The following is an 18,015-nucleotide window of genomic DNA, read 5'->3' on the forward strand; positions in this document are numbered from 1 at the left end:
TCGCAAAGAACAAATCCTGGACTACTCGGGATGACATTCGGTGAATTGAAGAATGAATGTTACTCTCTCGTCTTGGATTGAGGAGCCTGCCCACTAACCAGCTCGATTTTACTGTTAAAGTTTTCTCCTCCTCCTTGTCCTCCTCCTCTTGAGTGCAGTTTTACTATAACGCCTATCTGAATATTGGGATGGTATGACTGTGGCAAATGTACCGAAATATCCCTCCAAATCTGAACAAACATAGTCTTACTGTATGTTTGCCATACAGATTACTCGTTTCGCTCAACAAGCCTGCATACTGGTTAGAAGCCTGGTATAAAACCAGCACGCGCCTATAGAAACAGCAGGTTATTTGGAAATCAATCTACAATATTTGTGCCCCATAGTGCATGTCGGCACACTTTCATGCCGTGACAACGTGAAGTGACTTGATACAATAGTTTCGAGCGTTAGGCAAGGTTGCCAAATCTGTTTTACCTTACATACGATTAGCTGGAATCGTAATGCCTTCTGCCAAAGCCGACAGCCCCAAAGGCCTGGAATTTGTTTTGGTCTTCCATTTTAGCTGTTGTCGGTTGTCAGCCTCAGGCTGTTACCTTTGTTCGAAAGACTGCTGAACACAGAGGCTGACGCCCAGCTCCGACTCTTCGCGCTCCGCACAGGACCACCTTCGCAGCAATGCATGGGCGACGCCGGCAATGTTTATTTCCGGAGCGGTATCAAAAACTATACCTAAAATCACGCCTTGAGCTGGTTTACGCTATTTTAAGTCTTTTGTTACGAAAAAAAGGTTGCGCATACGCGATATCTGCTGCGGACAGGCACAAAATCTCAACCGCGCGCAAAGAAACAGCAGAGAGAGCAAACCGGAGTGAAGCAGACGACAAATGCAAGAATCCCTAAGCCGACGTCACGAAGGCGCGCTCCGCAGCGCCGCCCGTGGTCGCGCTCACCGCCAATAACCTAGCAGACTAATGCGCGCAAGCGAGTGGTGGATGATAACCTGGCACTTCACCGTAACAGCTTTGCCAAGAATTTTGGTCCTGCTGCTTCATTGGGAAACCAAAGGAAATCTCTTGGTGCATACAGGCAGCAACATAGCAGAAAGTCAATTTTTACTGGTTCACTAGCAGCAAAAATTAAGCTGCAGGTTAAGCTGATTATACTTACACACTTGCTGCTGCATTTCACACTGCACAGATAGAAACAATCTATGGCTATAGCCAGGTCAGTGAAACATTGGATATGATTGGATTTCAAAAAAAAAAAAAAAAAAGTGTTCTTAGAACTATGTTGTGCTGAGAAGTGGCTGCCATTCTCACCGCCTCTGCTCTTCTGCTTGAAGGGAACAAGAATATAGACTCTATTTGCAGCATTGCCACGATCGTCAAAGCTTCTTCCGAACAACCAAACTCCCCTGGAAAGGAAAGAAAATCTGTCTTAAAACCATCCCGCGCTCGATGCTTTTTTTCAGATGTGACATTAACGTACCAGATGCCAGCAACATTTTTGCCTGCATGGCAGGCACTGGAAACATGACCATCTTCAGTCCCAATTCTGTCAGGCTGCCGCTGTTGTCAAGTGCTGTGAAAAATGTACATTGCCCATTGATATTTCTGCTGAGCAAATGTGTTGACATTCTCACCTCCCAAAGCATAGTCCAGCTCTAATGCATTGATCACAATACGAGAAGGGGGTGGCTGAAAACAAGGGTGCCCGAAGTCAGAATCACAAGTCTCCTGGGTCATGATGGGTGGCAGCAACAGACTGGCAGAGCTACCCACCGAAGGAAAGCTGAAGTGTGCAATGTTGTCCACTCCCAGTGACTTGAGCTGGAGTATGAAGGTTGACAAGTTGCTTCGCTGAATCTCCGGGGTGGTGTGTACCGGCAGCTGCTTGAAGTCCTCCTCTGGAAAAGCGACGGGTATGCAACAAGCGTGCGTGCAACGATCAGCCGCAGCCACCAACCTCTGAACAGCCTGTAGACCTTTCCGGCCGACACCCTGCCCGCACGGCCGGCTCTTTGCCGGGCCGAGGACTGCGACTCGGGCACTACCACCAGCGCGTCCGTGCTGGTCTTGGGATTGAAGAAGTTCAGCTTTACAAAGCCGCAGTCGACCACTGCATGAACACAGAACACATTCGGCTGCTTGAGAATACAGGCCCCTTTGTTGACACCTTAAACACCCGCAAACAGCTTACCGTAAACAATTCCGTTAATGGTCACCGAAGCTTCAGCAATGTTTGTCGCTACAATTACTTTCCGGACCTTAGGGCTGAAAGGCTGGAAAGCCTTCATCTATTTGGAAAAAGAACAAGCTTTGTCAATAGAAGTTCACTAATCCATTCCCTCAGAAAAACACGTTCTGCCACAAAACTGCATAAAAAGCATGCGGGTTCCATGAGCACTCTGGATGCAGGAAATTAGTGAAACAAAGGCATATGCCAGCATGAAAAAAATCTGTGCAAAACTAAGTACGGAGGGTAAAATATTCCACTGTAGCAGTTGAAAAGTAGTAATGATACATGCAAAACAATAGTGCAAAACAGACCACAACAAAAATGGTTTTGTAGCACAAATATGGCATAACTCCACAGCACAAAAATAAAAATGTGTACTGCACTAACAAACTTTGCTGCATACTAAAACAGTCACAAATTCTACCAGTTTGTATGTACATAAAAAGATATGTACAGTAGAGCCTCATGTCTACAGGAGATCACAAAATAAAAACGTTATATGGTGAGCAGTGATATTAAACTTGAGATTGCACAACGTAACTGTCAAGAAAATAACTGGAAGTGAATCAACGGGGTTCAACTGCACACGTATATATAGGTAACGGGAAAACTTTCGGTCGGATATATATATATATATATATATATATATATATATATATATATATATATACGTGTGTGTGTGTGTGTACTACAGAAACAGTTTGCACATTAAGTTAAACAATGTTACGGACATAATGACCTGTTGCTGATGATGATATGAAGGATACTAGGTATTTGCTTACTAGGAGACTGCACTATGAAATGATTGAATTAAGCCAAAATAATAAAAGGGACCAAGTAAAGTGAAAATTCAAACAAGAACTCCAGTCTGATTCATTTTTACTATTTTCACAGTGCTGATACGCATTCGAGACATAGGCACACACTGACGAATGGAAGGCAACTGGCATTTATAGATAATTATCAGTGCCCTATTAGCACTCCTCCTCATCCCTTTGACCCTTTCAGGGTCAATGACGTACATGTACGTCCCCTGCAAACACCTTCAAAATGGTCACTGGCGCACATGTACATCATTGCTTGCATTTTTAAAAAGCGTGCCTTTTTCTATCATTTCTCTCACTTGGCATGGGCTGCCACACTGTGGAAATACGTGAAATTTCTTTCTTGCGCCGATGGCTCTTTTTTCCTTTTTTTATGCTCTACTACAGCGTTACACGGGCATCCTGTCATGCACTCGCGCGCAGCGGCTAGTTTCGGTTTCGTCCTGCGCGCACTTCCCGCTTCTTGCACACGCGAAACTGTTGCGCCTCTTGCGTTTCTCCCCCTTCTTGTGCCCGTGAAATTTTAGGATTTTTCTTGTGTTACTCATGAATAAACCACGTGTATGTAACAACACAAACTATTTTTTTGTCACTTTATGGTCACCCTAAAAAAAATTACAACAATTTTTCTCGAAATACATTTGTCCGAAGAATTTAAATCGGCAATAAAAAAAATCGACCCTGGGGGTCGCATTTGGTAAAAAATTTGACCCTGACAGGGTTAAACAACTGTGCTGTGTTCAGCTCTGGCTCTTGCAACAATAACCTGAACTCACAACATTACGATTCCTCAGTGTCCACAATGTAACGAGTAAAAGAAAGCTTTTAACGTTAACATTCCGGACATCAAAACAAAGCCACCTTGCTTCGCTGCAAGGTGGCTTTGAAAGCAAGAAGCTATCCAGAATAGTGTTTCTGTCACTGTCAGGTAACGCCCCATTCCTTAATTCTGATTGTCATATTTCAGACTTTATTTAAACTTGGCATCCTAGTTAACACTATACTCGGTGACAACTTAAGAACGGCACCGGAAGTTGCCGCTGTGCCTTATCACCGTAGCCGGATGTTTCTCCGCGCGGCGCAAGTAGGGCGTTACTGGGAATATTTTGAATATGTCGTGAGCCGTTCCTGTGATTTTTAGATGCGACGCATCTCTTTCACTCGCCTTGTCCCTCCGGCGTCGTCCGGCGTAGTCCGCATCCCTCCCCCATTCTCCTTGCCGCGCCAGCGGCGCGCTAGCGCCGCTCTCACCGCAGCGCCATCTGCGTGTTAGCGCTCGCAGGCGCTCGCTCCGTCGCCGTGCCAGCTGTGCGTGGGTGCGGGTTAGCGCGCAGCTTGCGCTCGGTTAACACATGCGCATGCGCTGCTATGCGCTGCTCTCTCTCATTCCGCTGCATAAGCGGGATTCACACGACGGAGAAACCCTCTCACGGAGGCGAACGGATATGTGACGTCAACAGCACGTGACCGGATTATCCGGCCTGGCGGCGCATCCACACGTGCGGAGCTACGCGGAGTGACTAGCAGACGACAGCGCCGAGGAACAGGTTCCATTCCCCGCCGAGGGCCACCGCCGTCGAGCGAAAACATGCGGAGGCATTTTCTTTCGCGGAGCCACCGCGGGCTATCCCCACCGAGGGGCGGAGCCTAAAACCGGTCGCGTGAGCGCGTCCCGCGGGCCAAAAAGAGAGGGCTTCTCCGTCGTGTGAATCCCGCTATATCAACGCAGTAACTGCGCCGCTCCGCTCAGTCGTTCCGCCGATGACATCCTCCGATGACCACCGATGATTTGAATGGGGACTAACAGGCCTGCTATCGCGATGGTCGGCGCAACCGTAAAAATTTACACCATCTTCCCGCGAGGGGAACCATAGGGTAGATGCGACGCATCGGGGGTGAACATGCTGCGTAAAATATGGACACACAACAACAATGGACACACTAACATAACGGAAACCCCCGATGCGTCACATCTACCCCATGGTTCCCCTCGCGGGAAGATGGTGTAAATTTTTTGGACTTCATATGCTTATAAAAGACTCCAGTGACGACAAACAAACTGCGTGAGACAAGGCAGACCATATCACGCATTCATAGCAAACCCCTTTCAAAACGCGCGTGCACTGCCGTCACGGGTCCGGCGCTTTGGCGGAGTGATACACTACATGAGGTGGTGCCATTCTTGAGTTGTAACCGAGTATAGTGTGACAGCACTGCAACACCCACGGTGAACTCAGCAGTGTATGGGAGCCACAGCTCGATGCTTGTACTTTTGTATGGTGTTTAGCGACGACTTCATTTGCTGGTGACCCACTAGAGACTCACCATTCCATGGGTCACCAATGATAGTGATGTCCCACTCAGTGACTCACAGGTAGGTCACTGTTGACACACACGCACCGCACGTACGTACGCACGCACGCGTGCACACACACACACACCAGCGAGTCAGTGACCTACCAGCAACAACTAGCCAGTGACTGCTGAAATTTCTTTTCTTAGGCTCAACTTTGCTACTAGTGCTAAAACCTCTTCCTTTTCACTTAAAGAGAATATCTTGGAAAAAATACTCATTCTGAAGATTGGCAGAATGAGTATTTTGCAAATCTTGCAAAAAAATCTTGCTGCAAAATTGTTTCATACCTGTTCGGACTGGGGCAGCGATCCATACAATGGCAAGACATACATGCTTGGAACACCCGGAACATTTTTCGTGTTCCTTGAATATTCTCTGAAACAAAAATGTACAGTATTATAACTTTACTTGCTGCATCTATAGATCTCGCATTGTAAATGTAAGTACAGCAATGTTTTTTGCAGTGCTGCAATACAGTACAGTGCACATCTCTAGTTCGGAACAGCGGGTCGGTTGCCGGTCCATACTTAAAACCGGCCGTCATTGGCCGGTTTTTTTGCTCTCGTGTCGTGATTATGTCCGTTTTGGCATTTTATCAGCGTCAATTCAACAACTAAGACGATAAATGTGAGTCGAGAAGCTGCGCAAAGACACACAAGCAGAGCAAATACGCGGGCGAGCGCGCTGCCTGAGCTGGAGGGGGACCTAAGGGAGAAACAAAACAACGAAATGCTGTTGCCGTGGTCAGCAATTGTAGTTACTTTTCAGTGAAGCACATACAGAGCAATAACCAAGCTCTCAATCACTTTCAGTACAAAGGTTACGTTTATTCCTCTTTAAGAAAGCGCTAAAATGAATGGCCCTGAATGTCAAAAACATGGCGTCTTTTTTTCAACACAAATTAAACATGCTATATACCATGCCCCCTCCCCCTCCCCCCCCCCCCCCCCCCCCTTCCCGAAGGGCCGGTTTTTTTTTTCTGGGAAGGGTGGCAACCCTAATGGGTTTGGCAACATCAACCTTTGAGCACTGCCTGCTACAGTGGCTAAGACATGTTGCTCAGCACCAGGCTGCCACCTCAATTCTAGGCCACGGTGGATGCTTTCACACTGTCAACTGCATTTATGACTTTCTCGCATCACCCTGCGATGGCTATGCCAGTAGAGCTAATCCCAACATGAGCAGGGGGCTGCGTACCTCCAGTGCGCGTGCATGCATGGCACTCGGAACAACGAGCTATGCTGGCCCAGCCAGTGCTCTACACCCATCATCTTAGTCGTCGCAGGATTGGCCAAGGCGCAAAAAATGCCCCTTTTGGGGAAAACCCTTCATATTCGAAACACATTATGAAGGATACCACAAAGGACACTACGATGGCACGTGGCCTCACATGAGAGTGACTAAAAAGCTAGCAGGCTCTCCCGCTCTTTTAGCCGCTCTGGCAGACCACATCCATGTGTTTGCCTCTTCTGCCTATCGCATCAATGCTTTGGCTGTACAGCAAGGCTGGACTTGGCCAGTCACCACGCCGGACCTCCCAACCTTCCTGTTCCCTCTGCTCACAATGGCGAGATGACACTGAAGCTTGCACAAACCAATGCCCACTCTGCACAGGCACACACCCAGCACACAGTGCACAATGACAGTGTCCTGAGGCACCCTGTGCTGAACTTTTCCTGGACTTGTGCCGAACTGTCACGTAAGTTGCAAGGTGTGGACTACAATTGTATAGTTGGTGCCAAAGCACTTTGGTCATAGTGCCTCTGGAATATCCACTTAAGGTAAGAGCGCTTCCGGCTGATGATGCATTCGTGTAATGTGACATAGTGAATGTCCTTTACTTTTCTAATCGACCGAGTAAACAAACATGCCTGGGTGAAGGAGATTTCAGCACACGCTGAAGGATCTCAGGTGGTTTAAGTGCACCTTCAGCCCTTGTCCACGGAGGAGGAGGAGATAGCCTTTATTACATGAGGAAGACACTAAGTCAAGTGGGGGAAGTGGGAGTAGAGGGTGGAATATTCGTAACTTGAGACATCTTGACAATAAACCGTTCAAGTTGAAGCTGGTTGGCTCCTTACGAAGGCGGAAGAGGCCACGTGGGGTGAGGAGAGCAGGCTCACGGCTCTAAACTGCTTGCGCTAGACCGCTTTCTAGGGAGTAGTGCGCAATTAAACTCAGCGTGGAGGGTTCCAGTGTTCGATGGTCTACGTATGAGGAGGAGGCATTTGGAGGAGGGTTGAAGTTTCTGTAACGCGTGAATTTCGGACAGTGCCAAATTAGGTGCTGGAGATTGGCGGGTGTGAGGGAGGCGCAGAAGGGACATCGAGGCGGCAGGGATGCGGTGTACCATTTACGGAATGTCTCTGGGGTTAAGCTAGCATTTGCAAAATATTTGTTCATAAAAATTTCGGCTGATCTTGGGAGCGGGGGTAGAGCAGATAAAAAGCCGGTTGGAGTGAGGGTCTTGAGGCGGTCTTTTTTGTCTTTTTTGTACCGTAGAATCTGTATGGCTGGCGGTAATGACTCAGGAGGCGGAGGAGCCAAGTCGGGTAGCAGCAGAGGACTGGAGGTTATACACTCCCGTGCAGCCGAGTGGGCTGCCTGGTTCCCCGGTGAGGACTCCTCGTGTCCAGGCGACCAGTCGATGCGAAGATGAATGCCGCTAGATTTAGGGATGGAGATCTGATGCAGGATTGTCCACAGCGCATTTCATAGCCCAAAGTAGCTTTGGCACATAAAACTCTGGTTTGAATTTGAACTTTTGAACCCATGTGTGCTGGCCTAACAGAATCCCCATCACGTTTAGGAAAACAGTGAGGCAAATGGCGAACAGTCAAATGAGCTATGCAACCACAACCGAATGTCACTCATGCACTATTGGGCACATCATTCGCTGATTTTGTAAAGAATGCCCAGATATGGCAGCACCGTTGATACTGTGCTCCTGCTTTACACAAAGGATTGGATTGTAGGGTTTAACGTGCCGACGCAACGCAGGCGATGAGGCGCGCCGTAGTGGAGGGCTCCGGATTAATTTTGACCACCTGGGGATCTTTATCGTGCGCCGAAATCTCGTACACACGGGCGTTTTAGCTTTTCGCCTCCATCAGAAAAGCGGCCGCCGCGGCCGGGAATCGAACCCGCGACCTTGTGCTCAGCAGTGCAACGCCTTAGCCACTGAGCCACCGCGGCGGGTCTGCTTTACACAAAAGTCAATAGCCCAACAATATGACATACTGAGTGGGAAACTAATTAAGGCACCAACATTATTCAGAGGGACGAGGGGTGAGCAAATGCAGCTTTCAGATTACTGCGAAGTACATTGCAAAATACATCACCCGATGGTTTCCCCAATTTTTAATGTCACATACCTGACTGCCCGAGCGTTCGCTCCTTCCTGGAAAACCCCTCTGGACACTTCGGTAGACTTTACATTTGAGTGCAAGTGACAACCAATGCACCGCACCACGTGTGCACAAAAGGCTTGCTTTAGAACCCGCTTTACCTGCCTGCTATAGTGACGGACTAGAGGGCTCCTTGGACACATCTTCTGTGACAGTATTAACCAAGCGAGCGGCATCGCTACATCCATACATAAAATGTTCCAGTCACACTCACTTCAGAAGACTCACAGCCTCTTCCACTTCATCCTGGCCAGTCAGGAACACCAGCACATGACCCATGCGTTGGGTTTCGTGAATTTTCATAACCGTTTCAACAGCTCCCTTGACATAATTTGGCACTGGATTAGCCAGGTAGTAAATGTCAACCGGGTATGCTCTCCCTTGGATGCTCATTATCTCCGATGAGATATGCTTGCTAAAAAAAAGGTAGGCAAATTTTCTCAGTTAGCTGTACTTGAAAATGCAAAGAAGTACAAATAAATCACATCTTATAAGCAAACATACTTTGAATGTTGAATTCAATTATATGATGTTCAGTAATCTGAAATGCAGCTTAACATAATCACCAGATTTAATTAGGCATCATTTATGTTTCAAATAAAAAAACGATATTAAAATAATGTTGTTTTTCAATTTATATCTGAGATTGCTATTTTGACTTCGCTCTACTCAGCACACCATTACTAGCAATACTGCAACACTTTACAAGTTCCAGGCAAATATAAACAACGGCTGTACCTGCCAGTCACTAATTGTAAGGGCAGTTGTCAACATTTATTTATCACCACTAATCTACGAATTTTTCTTTAAATGATTTGAGCTTAATTTCAGTCACATGCTAGTCAAACCCCCCCGTCTATCAGTCTTCATTCACCTTTCATTGGCGCTTAGATTAAGCAAAAGAGAGACATACAAATTTGTTCCGCACCTTTCAACATCACTTTGGAAAAAATTCTTGAGAACTTCTGCTTCCAGTGTTGCTGATGATATGATCAGGCGAAGGTCCTGGCCTTTTAAGAAGTATCTTCTTCATGAGTCCCAAGGTTGTGTCAGTCAAGAGAGTTCTTTCATGGGCTTCATCAAGCATAAGAACAGAGTACGACGGCAAAAGTGGATTTGTCATGATCTCGTAACAAGGATGCCTTCGGTCATAAACTGAAACAAACAATAAAAGGTTATAGGGGCACCTAAACTTTCCCCTATGATGTGATAATGTGCAAGTATCACTTTTCGCTGAGTTGTGAAAACGTATAGGTGGGTAAGTTGAAGTTGCAGCCAAATTGGCAGTCGGTGAATCAGCCATGAGCTTCCGATAGCAGCTGACATTGTCACTGGCCCATCCACCCGAGTGGATACACTGTTAAGCTTGCCAAGCACACAATGTGCCAAGCAATGTAAAACTCATTGTACATCACGCTGTAGGTACCGGTTGACAATATTAGACCCAAAGCATAACGTTACAGCTAACAACAGCTATATCCCCGTTCATAGCAACGTGGGAATCGTTGAATCGGCCGTGAGCTACTGATGGCTGCCATCACCGTCCCTGCCCAACCCACCTCAGTGTGTTTTGTTAGGCCGTCACAGACAAGGAATTTTCGATGACACATTTTGGACACGCTTTTCCGAGGATGCCACTATTTTTCTCCAACTGAGCCAAGTAATGCGTGAGGGGTGCTCTCACATTAAAAAATGAAAACACACAAACACATGCACAGCTAGACAAGTGAGCCAGTACATGCACACCGCATGAAAAGCACGCATTGGCAGGGACAGAGACACATTGTGGCATAAACAACCTTGGCACCTCCGTCTTTAGTCAGCATCTACAACCACAGCATTTGCAAAGCGATAAATGCACTGGTGCATTCTTCTTGTACGTAGAAGTGACAATGTCAAAAAAGCGATTTTCACGTACTTTGATCATTGTTCCTTCCTTGTCAAAACAGTCATCAAACCGCACACAGTAGCCAACCTCTTGTCCCACCAAGCAACCTTTCTCCGCAGCCACCCTTTTCGCTAACTGCAAAAAGTTTGAAAAAGAATACGTTAATAAATGCGAAATGCCATTAGTGGGGGAATACCCACCGATATGGCCGCCACTCTTCTGGGCTGAGTGACACCAATCATTTGGCCCTTGCGTGCCCAACCTGCCTCCATCAAGTACTGAAATTGCACAAAGAAATAAAGTTATAAAATTCGATAAGAGATTTCAAGGGCACAAAAATATGCAGTCATACAGTTGGTGAAGAACTCCAAATACATAACAATGTTGGTCACTGAACGTATTCTTTTTCGTTCTTTTTTGTCTCACCTTGTGCAATTTTTACCCAGCTTTGGAAAAGGGAGGGGAGTGGCATTTCTTAAACGCTGTGTCTAAAGGTTATGTGACAAACCCAATTCAGGATGATAAAGGTACACAAGAGGTATCCAGGACCGAGATTCTGGCATCGTGTCTAAAGGACATAGCACGATCCCAATGGCTAAAGGTAGAATGGACATGCACGAATTACACAAGACTTTGAATGTACACAAGATTGGGAATCTTTAGATAAGTCGGACATAGCCAGTACTGGTCAGCGACGCACTCGCTGATGTACCCTGAGCAGTCCTGATGCACTCCAAGCTTGCCATGCACAACTCGCAGTGAGAGCAGTCTGTCTTGGTTTTAGACAACCGGCCAAACTGCTTCTGCAAACTGAACTAGCCAGAGTCACTGTTAATTATTTAGTTACTATTCCTTGCTTTGGTTGGAGTTTAACAGTGACTCTGGCTAGTCTATGGGGGGAAGCGGTTTGGCCAATGCAGTACAAATCAAGACAGACTGTTCTCCCCTATGGTAGCGTGAAGCGGACGGCAAGTGGAGCGCCTCTGGACTGCTCATAATATACCAGCGGGTGCATGCGACGTGCCTTTAGACACTTCACTCTTTGATTTATTTAAACACCAACGTGTAAGCAAGGATAGAAGACAAAAGTAAGATCCAAGTTCACAATTAGACTGCATCCTCTATAACTAACGCTTGAAAAAAGGCACCGCCGTGCTGGCGAACAGTATTTTCGAGTGCGGCAACTTGATCTCGGAAGGAATGCATTCACAAGCTACTACGTGCTCATTAAACAACCTCTCACCTGCGGAATTTGTGTACTTTTACCGCTGCCGGTTTCACCAGTGACGATTAAAACCCTGTTCTTTTCAAGAAGGTACAGGATATCCAGGCGGCTCTGAAATACGATAAAACCACAAGTCCTAAATTCACTAGCAGCAATCAGCCCCAAGAGGCCGCGATTTTCTACACCACGCATGGTACCTTGAATACGGGTAGCTGTTCTCTCTGTTGGGTTATGGACAGGGACACATTAGGGTTGTACACATAGTTTGTGTACTCCGCATTGCCACTCCTATCTTCTATGATCCATTCCTCGTTCAGGAATTCCTTCTCTCCTCCTGCAACCAAATCAAAGGACGTCAGCCCGGCTTGCGGTAAAGGTTGCTTTTAATGCACTTACCTGGCTTCTGAAACACTGGTCTCTGAAACATTGGCTTCATCATTTGTTCAGAGTCGTAAGCTTGGTCCCAAACTACCTCGTATTGGCGTAGTATCGTACTGCAAACAAAGCGAGCAACATGTCGCTACCGGTCAAGCTCAGCAAGAAGGCAAGGCCAACTAAGCTGCTAATGTGAATCTTAGAGGAGATTCATTAGTAGTTCGGCGATCGAGAACGTCAGTGGATCAAGAGATGCCAGCAGCTTTGCCGGTTTCGCAAACAAAACATGCGCGTCTGTACAGTATTGTAAATAGCTGATCCAGTATCCAGTAGCCACGGCAGCCGCAATTATAGTTGGATCTGAAAATTTTCGCACGGTTTTTAGAGCATTTTTAGTTAAAACAAACAGAAACATAACAAAATTTCCTACAAAAATGCATGAAACGCAAATACTTCGTGGCGATGGCTTTTTTTTTTTTGTGGATTCCGGAGTGCGCGGAATTTAAACTGGTATTAAAGGGAAGAAATGTAGAGTGAGCTTTCCTCTTCTGTGTTATATTGTTTTGCGCGACATTTCCAAGAAGAGCAGGTGACTGCCATTGGGATAGCCCCCGTGACGGGTAAAACTGATAGGTTTGGCGTTTAGCCCGGCGTGAGTTGGTTGATGCAAATCCAGGAGAGCCGTCGGCGACGTTGCATCCGTTTCTTGCACAAGGCGTCACAGCGCACAAGCCGTTCCGTCAATCATCCCTCGCCTGCAGGCTTGGGGATGCCTAGCAATGCTATGGGACTGGGAGATATGGCCGGAGTGGGCCCGCAAGATTCTGCTCGCCACTCAGTCCCTGCTTAGTGACCGGCTGGTCTTTTCCAACCCTCCACCTTTAAGATAAGATAAACTACTCGAACTGTTTCTTTTTTAGTCCACTAGTTAAATAATAGATGTCTATTAACCAAATGCTCATCCCCGTTACACATGTTTTTTTTTTTTTTTTTTTCAGTTTAATTTCTTTAGAAAATCGGCTTTAGGCTGTATTACTTGTTTCCAAGATTGATTAGCGTTGTTTGTATTTAAAAACATCCTCCATTTATAGTTTCGTGCTTCGAACCACATCCCTTCCTTTTTTATTTTCTCCTGACGTCCACTGCAGCTAAAGCTTCCTATGAGGCTTCATGTTTTCAGAGAAATTTGCTCCCTGGTTGGAAGTACACCCCTTGAATTAAAGTAGACAGGTGCGTATTTTCTCTTTCTGTCTCGTCTTAGATGGTAACGTGATGTTTCACTCTTCCTTTTATTTGGGCTTGACCAAACTGCCCAGTCGTTTAATACAAGAGTTGACATGAGTAAAATTTAGAGATTCAAGGAAGGGGGGGTCCAGGAAAGCTAAAAAGTGTCTACACCCCCCCCCCCCCCCCCCCCCCTGGGTGTGTCTAGGGAAATCACTGACACAGACAAGACCACCTAGCCGCCAAAGTATCTTAACCATAGTAGCCTCTCACAGTAAGGTTCGCTTAAATATCGGTGGACGGTGCAGAGTTTATTCTAAGGAATAATTTTTACCCAGGTACAAAGTAGAAACCCTATGCAGCACTTAAAAGAACCCACAAAAGTGCATACGTCAATCATGAGTTAGCTTCCCGTTGCCCTCTTCAGCAGTATGGCCAGTTCATACGTGAAGCTCTGGCGAAGGACCTCATTTCTGGTTGCCTCCGGTAAATTGCTTAGTTAAAGATCCTCCGGTGGTCAAAATTAATCCGGAGTCCTCCACTACGGCGCGCTTCATAACCTGTGTATAGTTTCGGCGCGTTAAACCAATCAATCAATCAATCAATCAATCAATCAATCAATCAATCAATCAATCAATCAATCAATCAATCAATCAATCAATCAATCAATCAATAAAAAAATGGCTTAGTTGCGGGGAAAGTTCATGTTGCGGCAGTGGTGGCCATACTTGCACCATGCACCGATGCCTTCCAAGAGGGGCATGCTACGAACTCGAGCCCCAGGTGGATTGCTTTGCAGTCGGTACATGGAGGTTGCCGCTGGTCTCCTTTGGTGCCTGCTCAGCCTTTTCATGCCTACCAGCACGTTGCGAGTAGCCCTATTTTGGCGTCCTCCCAGATGGGCTTGTAAAAAGATCTCTCCCGAACGACTCAACAGCATCGTGATGCCGCCTTAGTCCCATCGTCGCCATGACACGTGGAAAGTGGTGCGCGGGAGGCCGAAACTGCAGCGCCTTCTCACAGTCTTCGAGGGTCTTTGTATCTCCTGAGGGCGCAGTATAGGCATACGCCGCGGTTCCCAGAAATACTGACCTCACCAGGATCAAGTTGTATGGCCTCCAGAACAAGTCGACAACATTGCTGGGACGAGCCAGGCCCAGCTTATAGTACCCGTGGGTAACGATGACACGGATTAATTTGCAGCCGGCGTTAAGAACTTTCTTGTTGGTAGGAAGGAACTTTCACAACCGGCCCGCTGAGCCTCCTGCCAAATGAACCGGAGACCGGCCGATTGGGTTCCTGACCGACACCGGACTTCGGGGAAACGAACATCGCATCTTTACTCCGGGTATACATATTCCTCTTGGCTATAGCGGGTGACATTTGGCACGATGGTAGTGCATGAAAAGTTGCCACAAAATGTACTTCATTGAAAGCCTGAAATGCTGGCTCATAAAGTAAAAAAAAAAAAACGGCGTCGGCGTCAGGCACGAAGAATCCCCATGGGGTGTTGAACACGGGTATGCGCCCGCCTGACGTACCCATCGACTGTGGACGAGGATAGTAGTAGTAGTAGTGGTAACTTTATTTTGCCCAAAAGATGTGGTGATTGTATACGACTGAGTTATTCACTCAGTCAACAAGACATTGGGGCTCCCGATGCTTTGGGAGCTCGCGCTGCGGTGTCTCCAGCCAATTGGGCGAGGCCTTCTTGCACGAGGGGAGCTCGGCTAGAGGTGGTAGCCTCCCACTCCGCGAAGGATGATATGTTAGGAAGGATGGGATGAGAGCTACGTGGCGCCGGAATGACTGGACGTGACGAAGTGGTGTGCACGGTGAAGTGAGGCTCGTTCTACAGAAAAGAGGGGCAAGCGTCTTTATGTTCCGCAGAATATATGATGGGCATGAGGTGCGGAGTGGGGAATGATAGTGTTTGAAGCTGCCTGAGAAGGACCGCATGCCTGCGAATGAATGATGCGTGCGGTGGTGGGAAACAGGCACGATCCTGGCGGAAATGGCCGAGTATATCGCCGAAAGTATGGAGGAGGAGAAAACTTTATTGAACAGTGAGATCGAGCTGGTAATTGGGCGGGGGTCCTCACTCAGTCCGTTGGTGCGGCCTGCCGTCTTCGCCCTTTCAGTGAGCCAAAGCTGCTTACTTAGGTCCGAGCTGGCAAGTCCTCTCTCCCACTGCTCGTATGTAGAACTGGGAAGTGGTGCAAAGTCTGGGTTTGAAGGGCATGTCCAAACCATATGGAAGAGCGTTGCTGAGCTGCCGCAGTGCCTGCACAGGGGGTAGTATAATGTGGGGTGAGGCGTGTAGCCCGTGTGGGATGTGGAAATGTGTTTGTTTGAAGTTGTCGGGGGGGGGGGGGGGGTAATTGTTATTCTTTTGTTATTTTTTCTGCCGGTGGTGGGAAGGTGCGTCGTGTGAGCATGTAGTGTTGGGTGACGTCGTATGTAATAAGTGAGTGTCTGGTCCTCTCGTCGTCCTCTTGCGGTGCCCGGTGAGCAGGATCTCAGGCGTGAGCCGCTACATTGCCGCGAAGGGATGAGTGGGCAGCGTCCAAGTGATTTTGATTGTTCCTTCAGGAGGGTGTTGGGCTAGGATGCATAGGGCTTTCGTGGAAATCCTTCCGGCTATGTACTTCCGACACGCCGCTTGCGAGTCTGTGATAATGATCTTGGCTTGGGTCTGGGTTATGGCTAATGCGAGCGTCTCTTCTTCCGCTTCGAGGATGGTAGCCTGGCGAAGGGTGATACTAGTATAATAAGACCAGTGGGGGTGGCGACAACCGCTGTTGTGGTATTTGCACTCGCGTAGTCCACTGCGTCTGTGAATACTGTTGTTTTTTGAGTGACAGTACAGCCTTTCAATGGTTTGTGCCCTGGCTGTTCTTCTGCCTTCATGGTGCTGAGGGGTCATATTTCTTGGCAGGGGAGCAATTTTTAGCTTCGATCTAATTTCTAGAGGAATACTCTTCGGCAGTATCCATTTCCATTAAAGGGGCGTATCCCAGGTTCTATACTTGCCGTCTTGTCGGGTCGGGGTGGCGCTTAGTCGCGCTTTCTGGGCGTTCAGGCGCGTCTCTGTAAGCTCGTATATGGTATTGTGCACCCCTAGCGCCATCAAACGAGACGTAGAAGTGGTTGTTGGAAGTCCGAGGGCGTGTTTTAAAGGCCTTTGGTATAATGGTGTCGATCTTCCGCCTTTCTGCGGCCAGGGGGGTGGCGTAGGGGGCGACGTACGTAATTCGTGAAATGACGAAAGCTTGAACAAGACTCAGCATGTCCTGTTCCTTCATTACGTGTTTTTGGCTGCAATGCGACGGAGCATCTTGACGATGTGAGCGGTTGACGAGTTCAATTTCCGGATTTGTTGCGTATTTTTACTATTTTCCTGGTAGGTCATTCCCAGAATTTTGATGTTTCGAGTGGGAGAAATCATGATGCCATCCAAGATGACGTGAATGTCCGTGGTGGGATCACGGTGGCGTTTCTGAACAAGAGAAGCACCGATTTGTGAGGCGCGCAGGTAAGGCCGCATTGCTTAGCGTACGCATGGACAGCTTCTGCGGCCTGTTGGAGGCGGCCTTGCATGGTTCCCAGCGATCCCTTACCACCCAAATCGTTATATCGTCGGCCTAAATGCCGTGGCTTGATGTCCGAATTTTGCTCAGTTCTTTCGGGAGGTTAATTAGGGTGATGTTGAACAGTATTGTGGACAGAACCGCGCCTTGCGGCGTACCCCTACTTCCGCATGAGAAAACGTCGGATAAGTCTCCCATCTTGATGACAGCTTTGCGGTCTGCGAGAAAACAGCGGACGTATCCGTACATTCGTTCGCCGCAGCCGAGGTCATTGATATTCTTCAGAACGGCGCTGTGAGCCACGTTGTCGAAGGCCCCCTTGAGGTCTAATGTGAGGATGGCCTTCGGCGTGGTCTTACTGGCTGCTTCGAAGATGTCGGCTTTCAGTTGAAGTAGGATGTCTTGCGTGGATAGGTGCGGACGAAATCCGAACATGGTATGTGGCATTTGGCCTGTCGTTTCTAAGTGCCTTGGCAACCTGTATAGAACAACGTGTTTTATGACCTTCCCGATGCAGGAGGTCAGGGAAATCAGCGGAGGTTGTCGACGCATGGCGCGTGCCCAGTTTGGGTAGGAATCTCACTTCTGCCCCCTTCCATGAACTCGGGAGAATGCTGGTCATCCAGCAATCGTTCATTTAGGTGGCCAGAGCCACGATGGAAGCATCGTCCAGGTTTGCCAGGACTTTGTTAGTTATTTTGTCCATGCCAGGAGGCGTGTTCCGGCGGATCTTGACCAGGGTAGCCCGCACCTCAACCGGTGTTATTGGCTGATCAAGGGGTGACATTCGGTGGTCCACTCTGTGTCGGTAAGGCTTCCTTGGGTGTGTCCGGAAGTGCCTGTTCTTGAGGGCACACATGAGGTCCTCTCCAGAGCCTTACTTTT

The 18,015-nt window shown here is 47.7% G+C and overlaps 2 protein-coding genes across 2 annotated transcripts in view; both read right to left on the bottom strand.

Moving 5' to 3' along the window:
- Window positions 1-18,015, bottom strand: part of LOC144155174 (putative ATP-dependent RNA helicase DHX35) — a gene marked incomplete in the record, with an annotated part of 25,093 nt that overhangs the window by 3,455 nt on the left and 3,623 nt on the right. Inside the window, 8 exon segments of the mRNA XM_077686456.1 lie at window positions 1,323-1,417; window positions 1,492-1,584; window positions 1,646-1,700; window positions 1,785-1,909; window positions 1,969-2,121; window positions 2,203-2,299; window positions 5,709-5,796; window positions 9,043-9,243. Of these exon segments, the coding sequence (XP_077542582.1) occupies window positions 1,323-1,417; window positions 1,492-1,584; window positions 1,646-1,700; window positions 1,785-1,909; window positions 1,969-2,121; window positions 2,203-2,299; window positions 5,709-5,796; window positions 9,043-9,243 (907 nt within the window).
- LOC144155175 (putative ATP-dependent RNA helicase DHX35) lies at window positions 9,762-12,595 on the bottom strand. Its single transcript, XM_077686457.1, has 6 exons — window positions 12,338-12,595; window positions 12,139-12,275; window positions 11,960-12,052; window positions 10,917-10,994; window positions 10,747-10,851; window positions 9,762-9,983 (listed from the first exon to the last, which is right to left on the bottom strand). Exons 1-6 carry the CDS (start codon window positions 12,378-12,380, stop codon window positions 9,948-9,950), a joined length of 492 nt encoding a protein of 163 aa, XP_077542583.1. The 5' UTR covers window positions 12,381-12,595; the 3' UTR covers window positions 9,762-9,947.

This window comes from Haemaphysalis longicornis, unplaced genomic scaffold, assembly GCF_048455015.1.
Source record: "Haemaphysalis longicornis isolate Haplotype H1 unplaced genomic scaffold, Haemaphysalis longicornis Haplotype H1 scaffold_1, whole genome shotgun sequence".
Classification (NCBI taxonomy): Eukaryota; Metazoa; Arthropoda; class Arachnida; order Ixodida; family Ixodidae; genus Haemaphysalis; species Haemaphysalis longicornis.

Coding starts and splice junctions, on each gene's coding strand:
- LOC144155175 (XM_077686457.1), bottom strand. CDS start 12,380: ATGATGAAGCCAATGTTTCAGAGACCAGTGTTTCAGAAGCCAG. Junction 12,053..12,138: donor AACAGCTACCCGTATTCAAG/GTACCATGCGTG, acceptor ATCGTATTTCAG/AGCCGCCTGGATATCCTGTA. Junction 9,984..10,746: donor AGGAAGGAACAATGATCAAA/GTACGTGAAAAT, acceptor TGTTTGTTTCAG/TTTATGACCGAAGGCATCCT.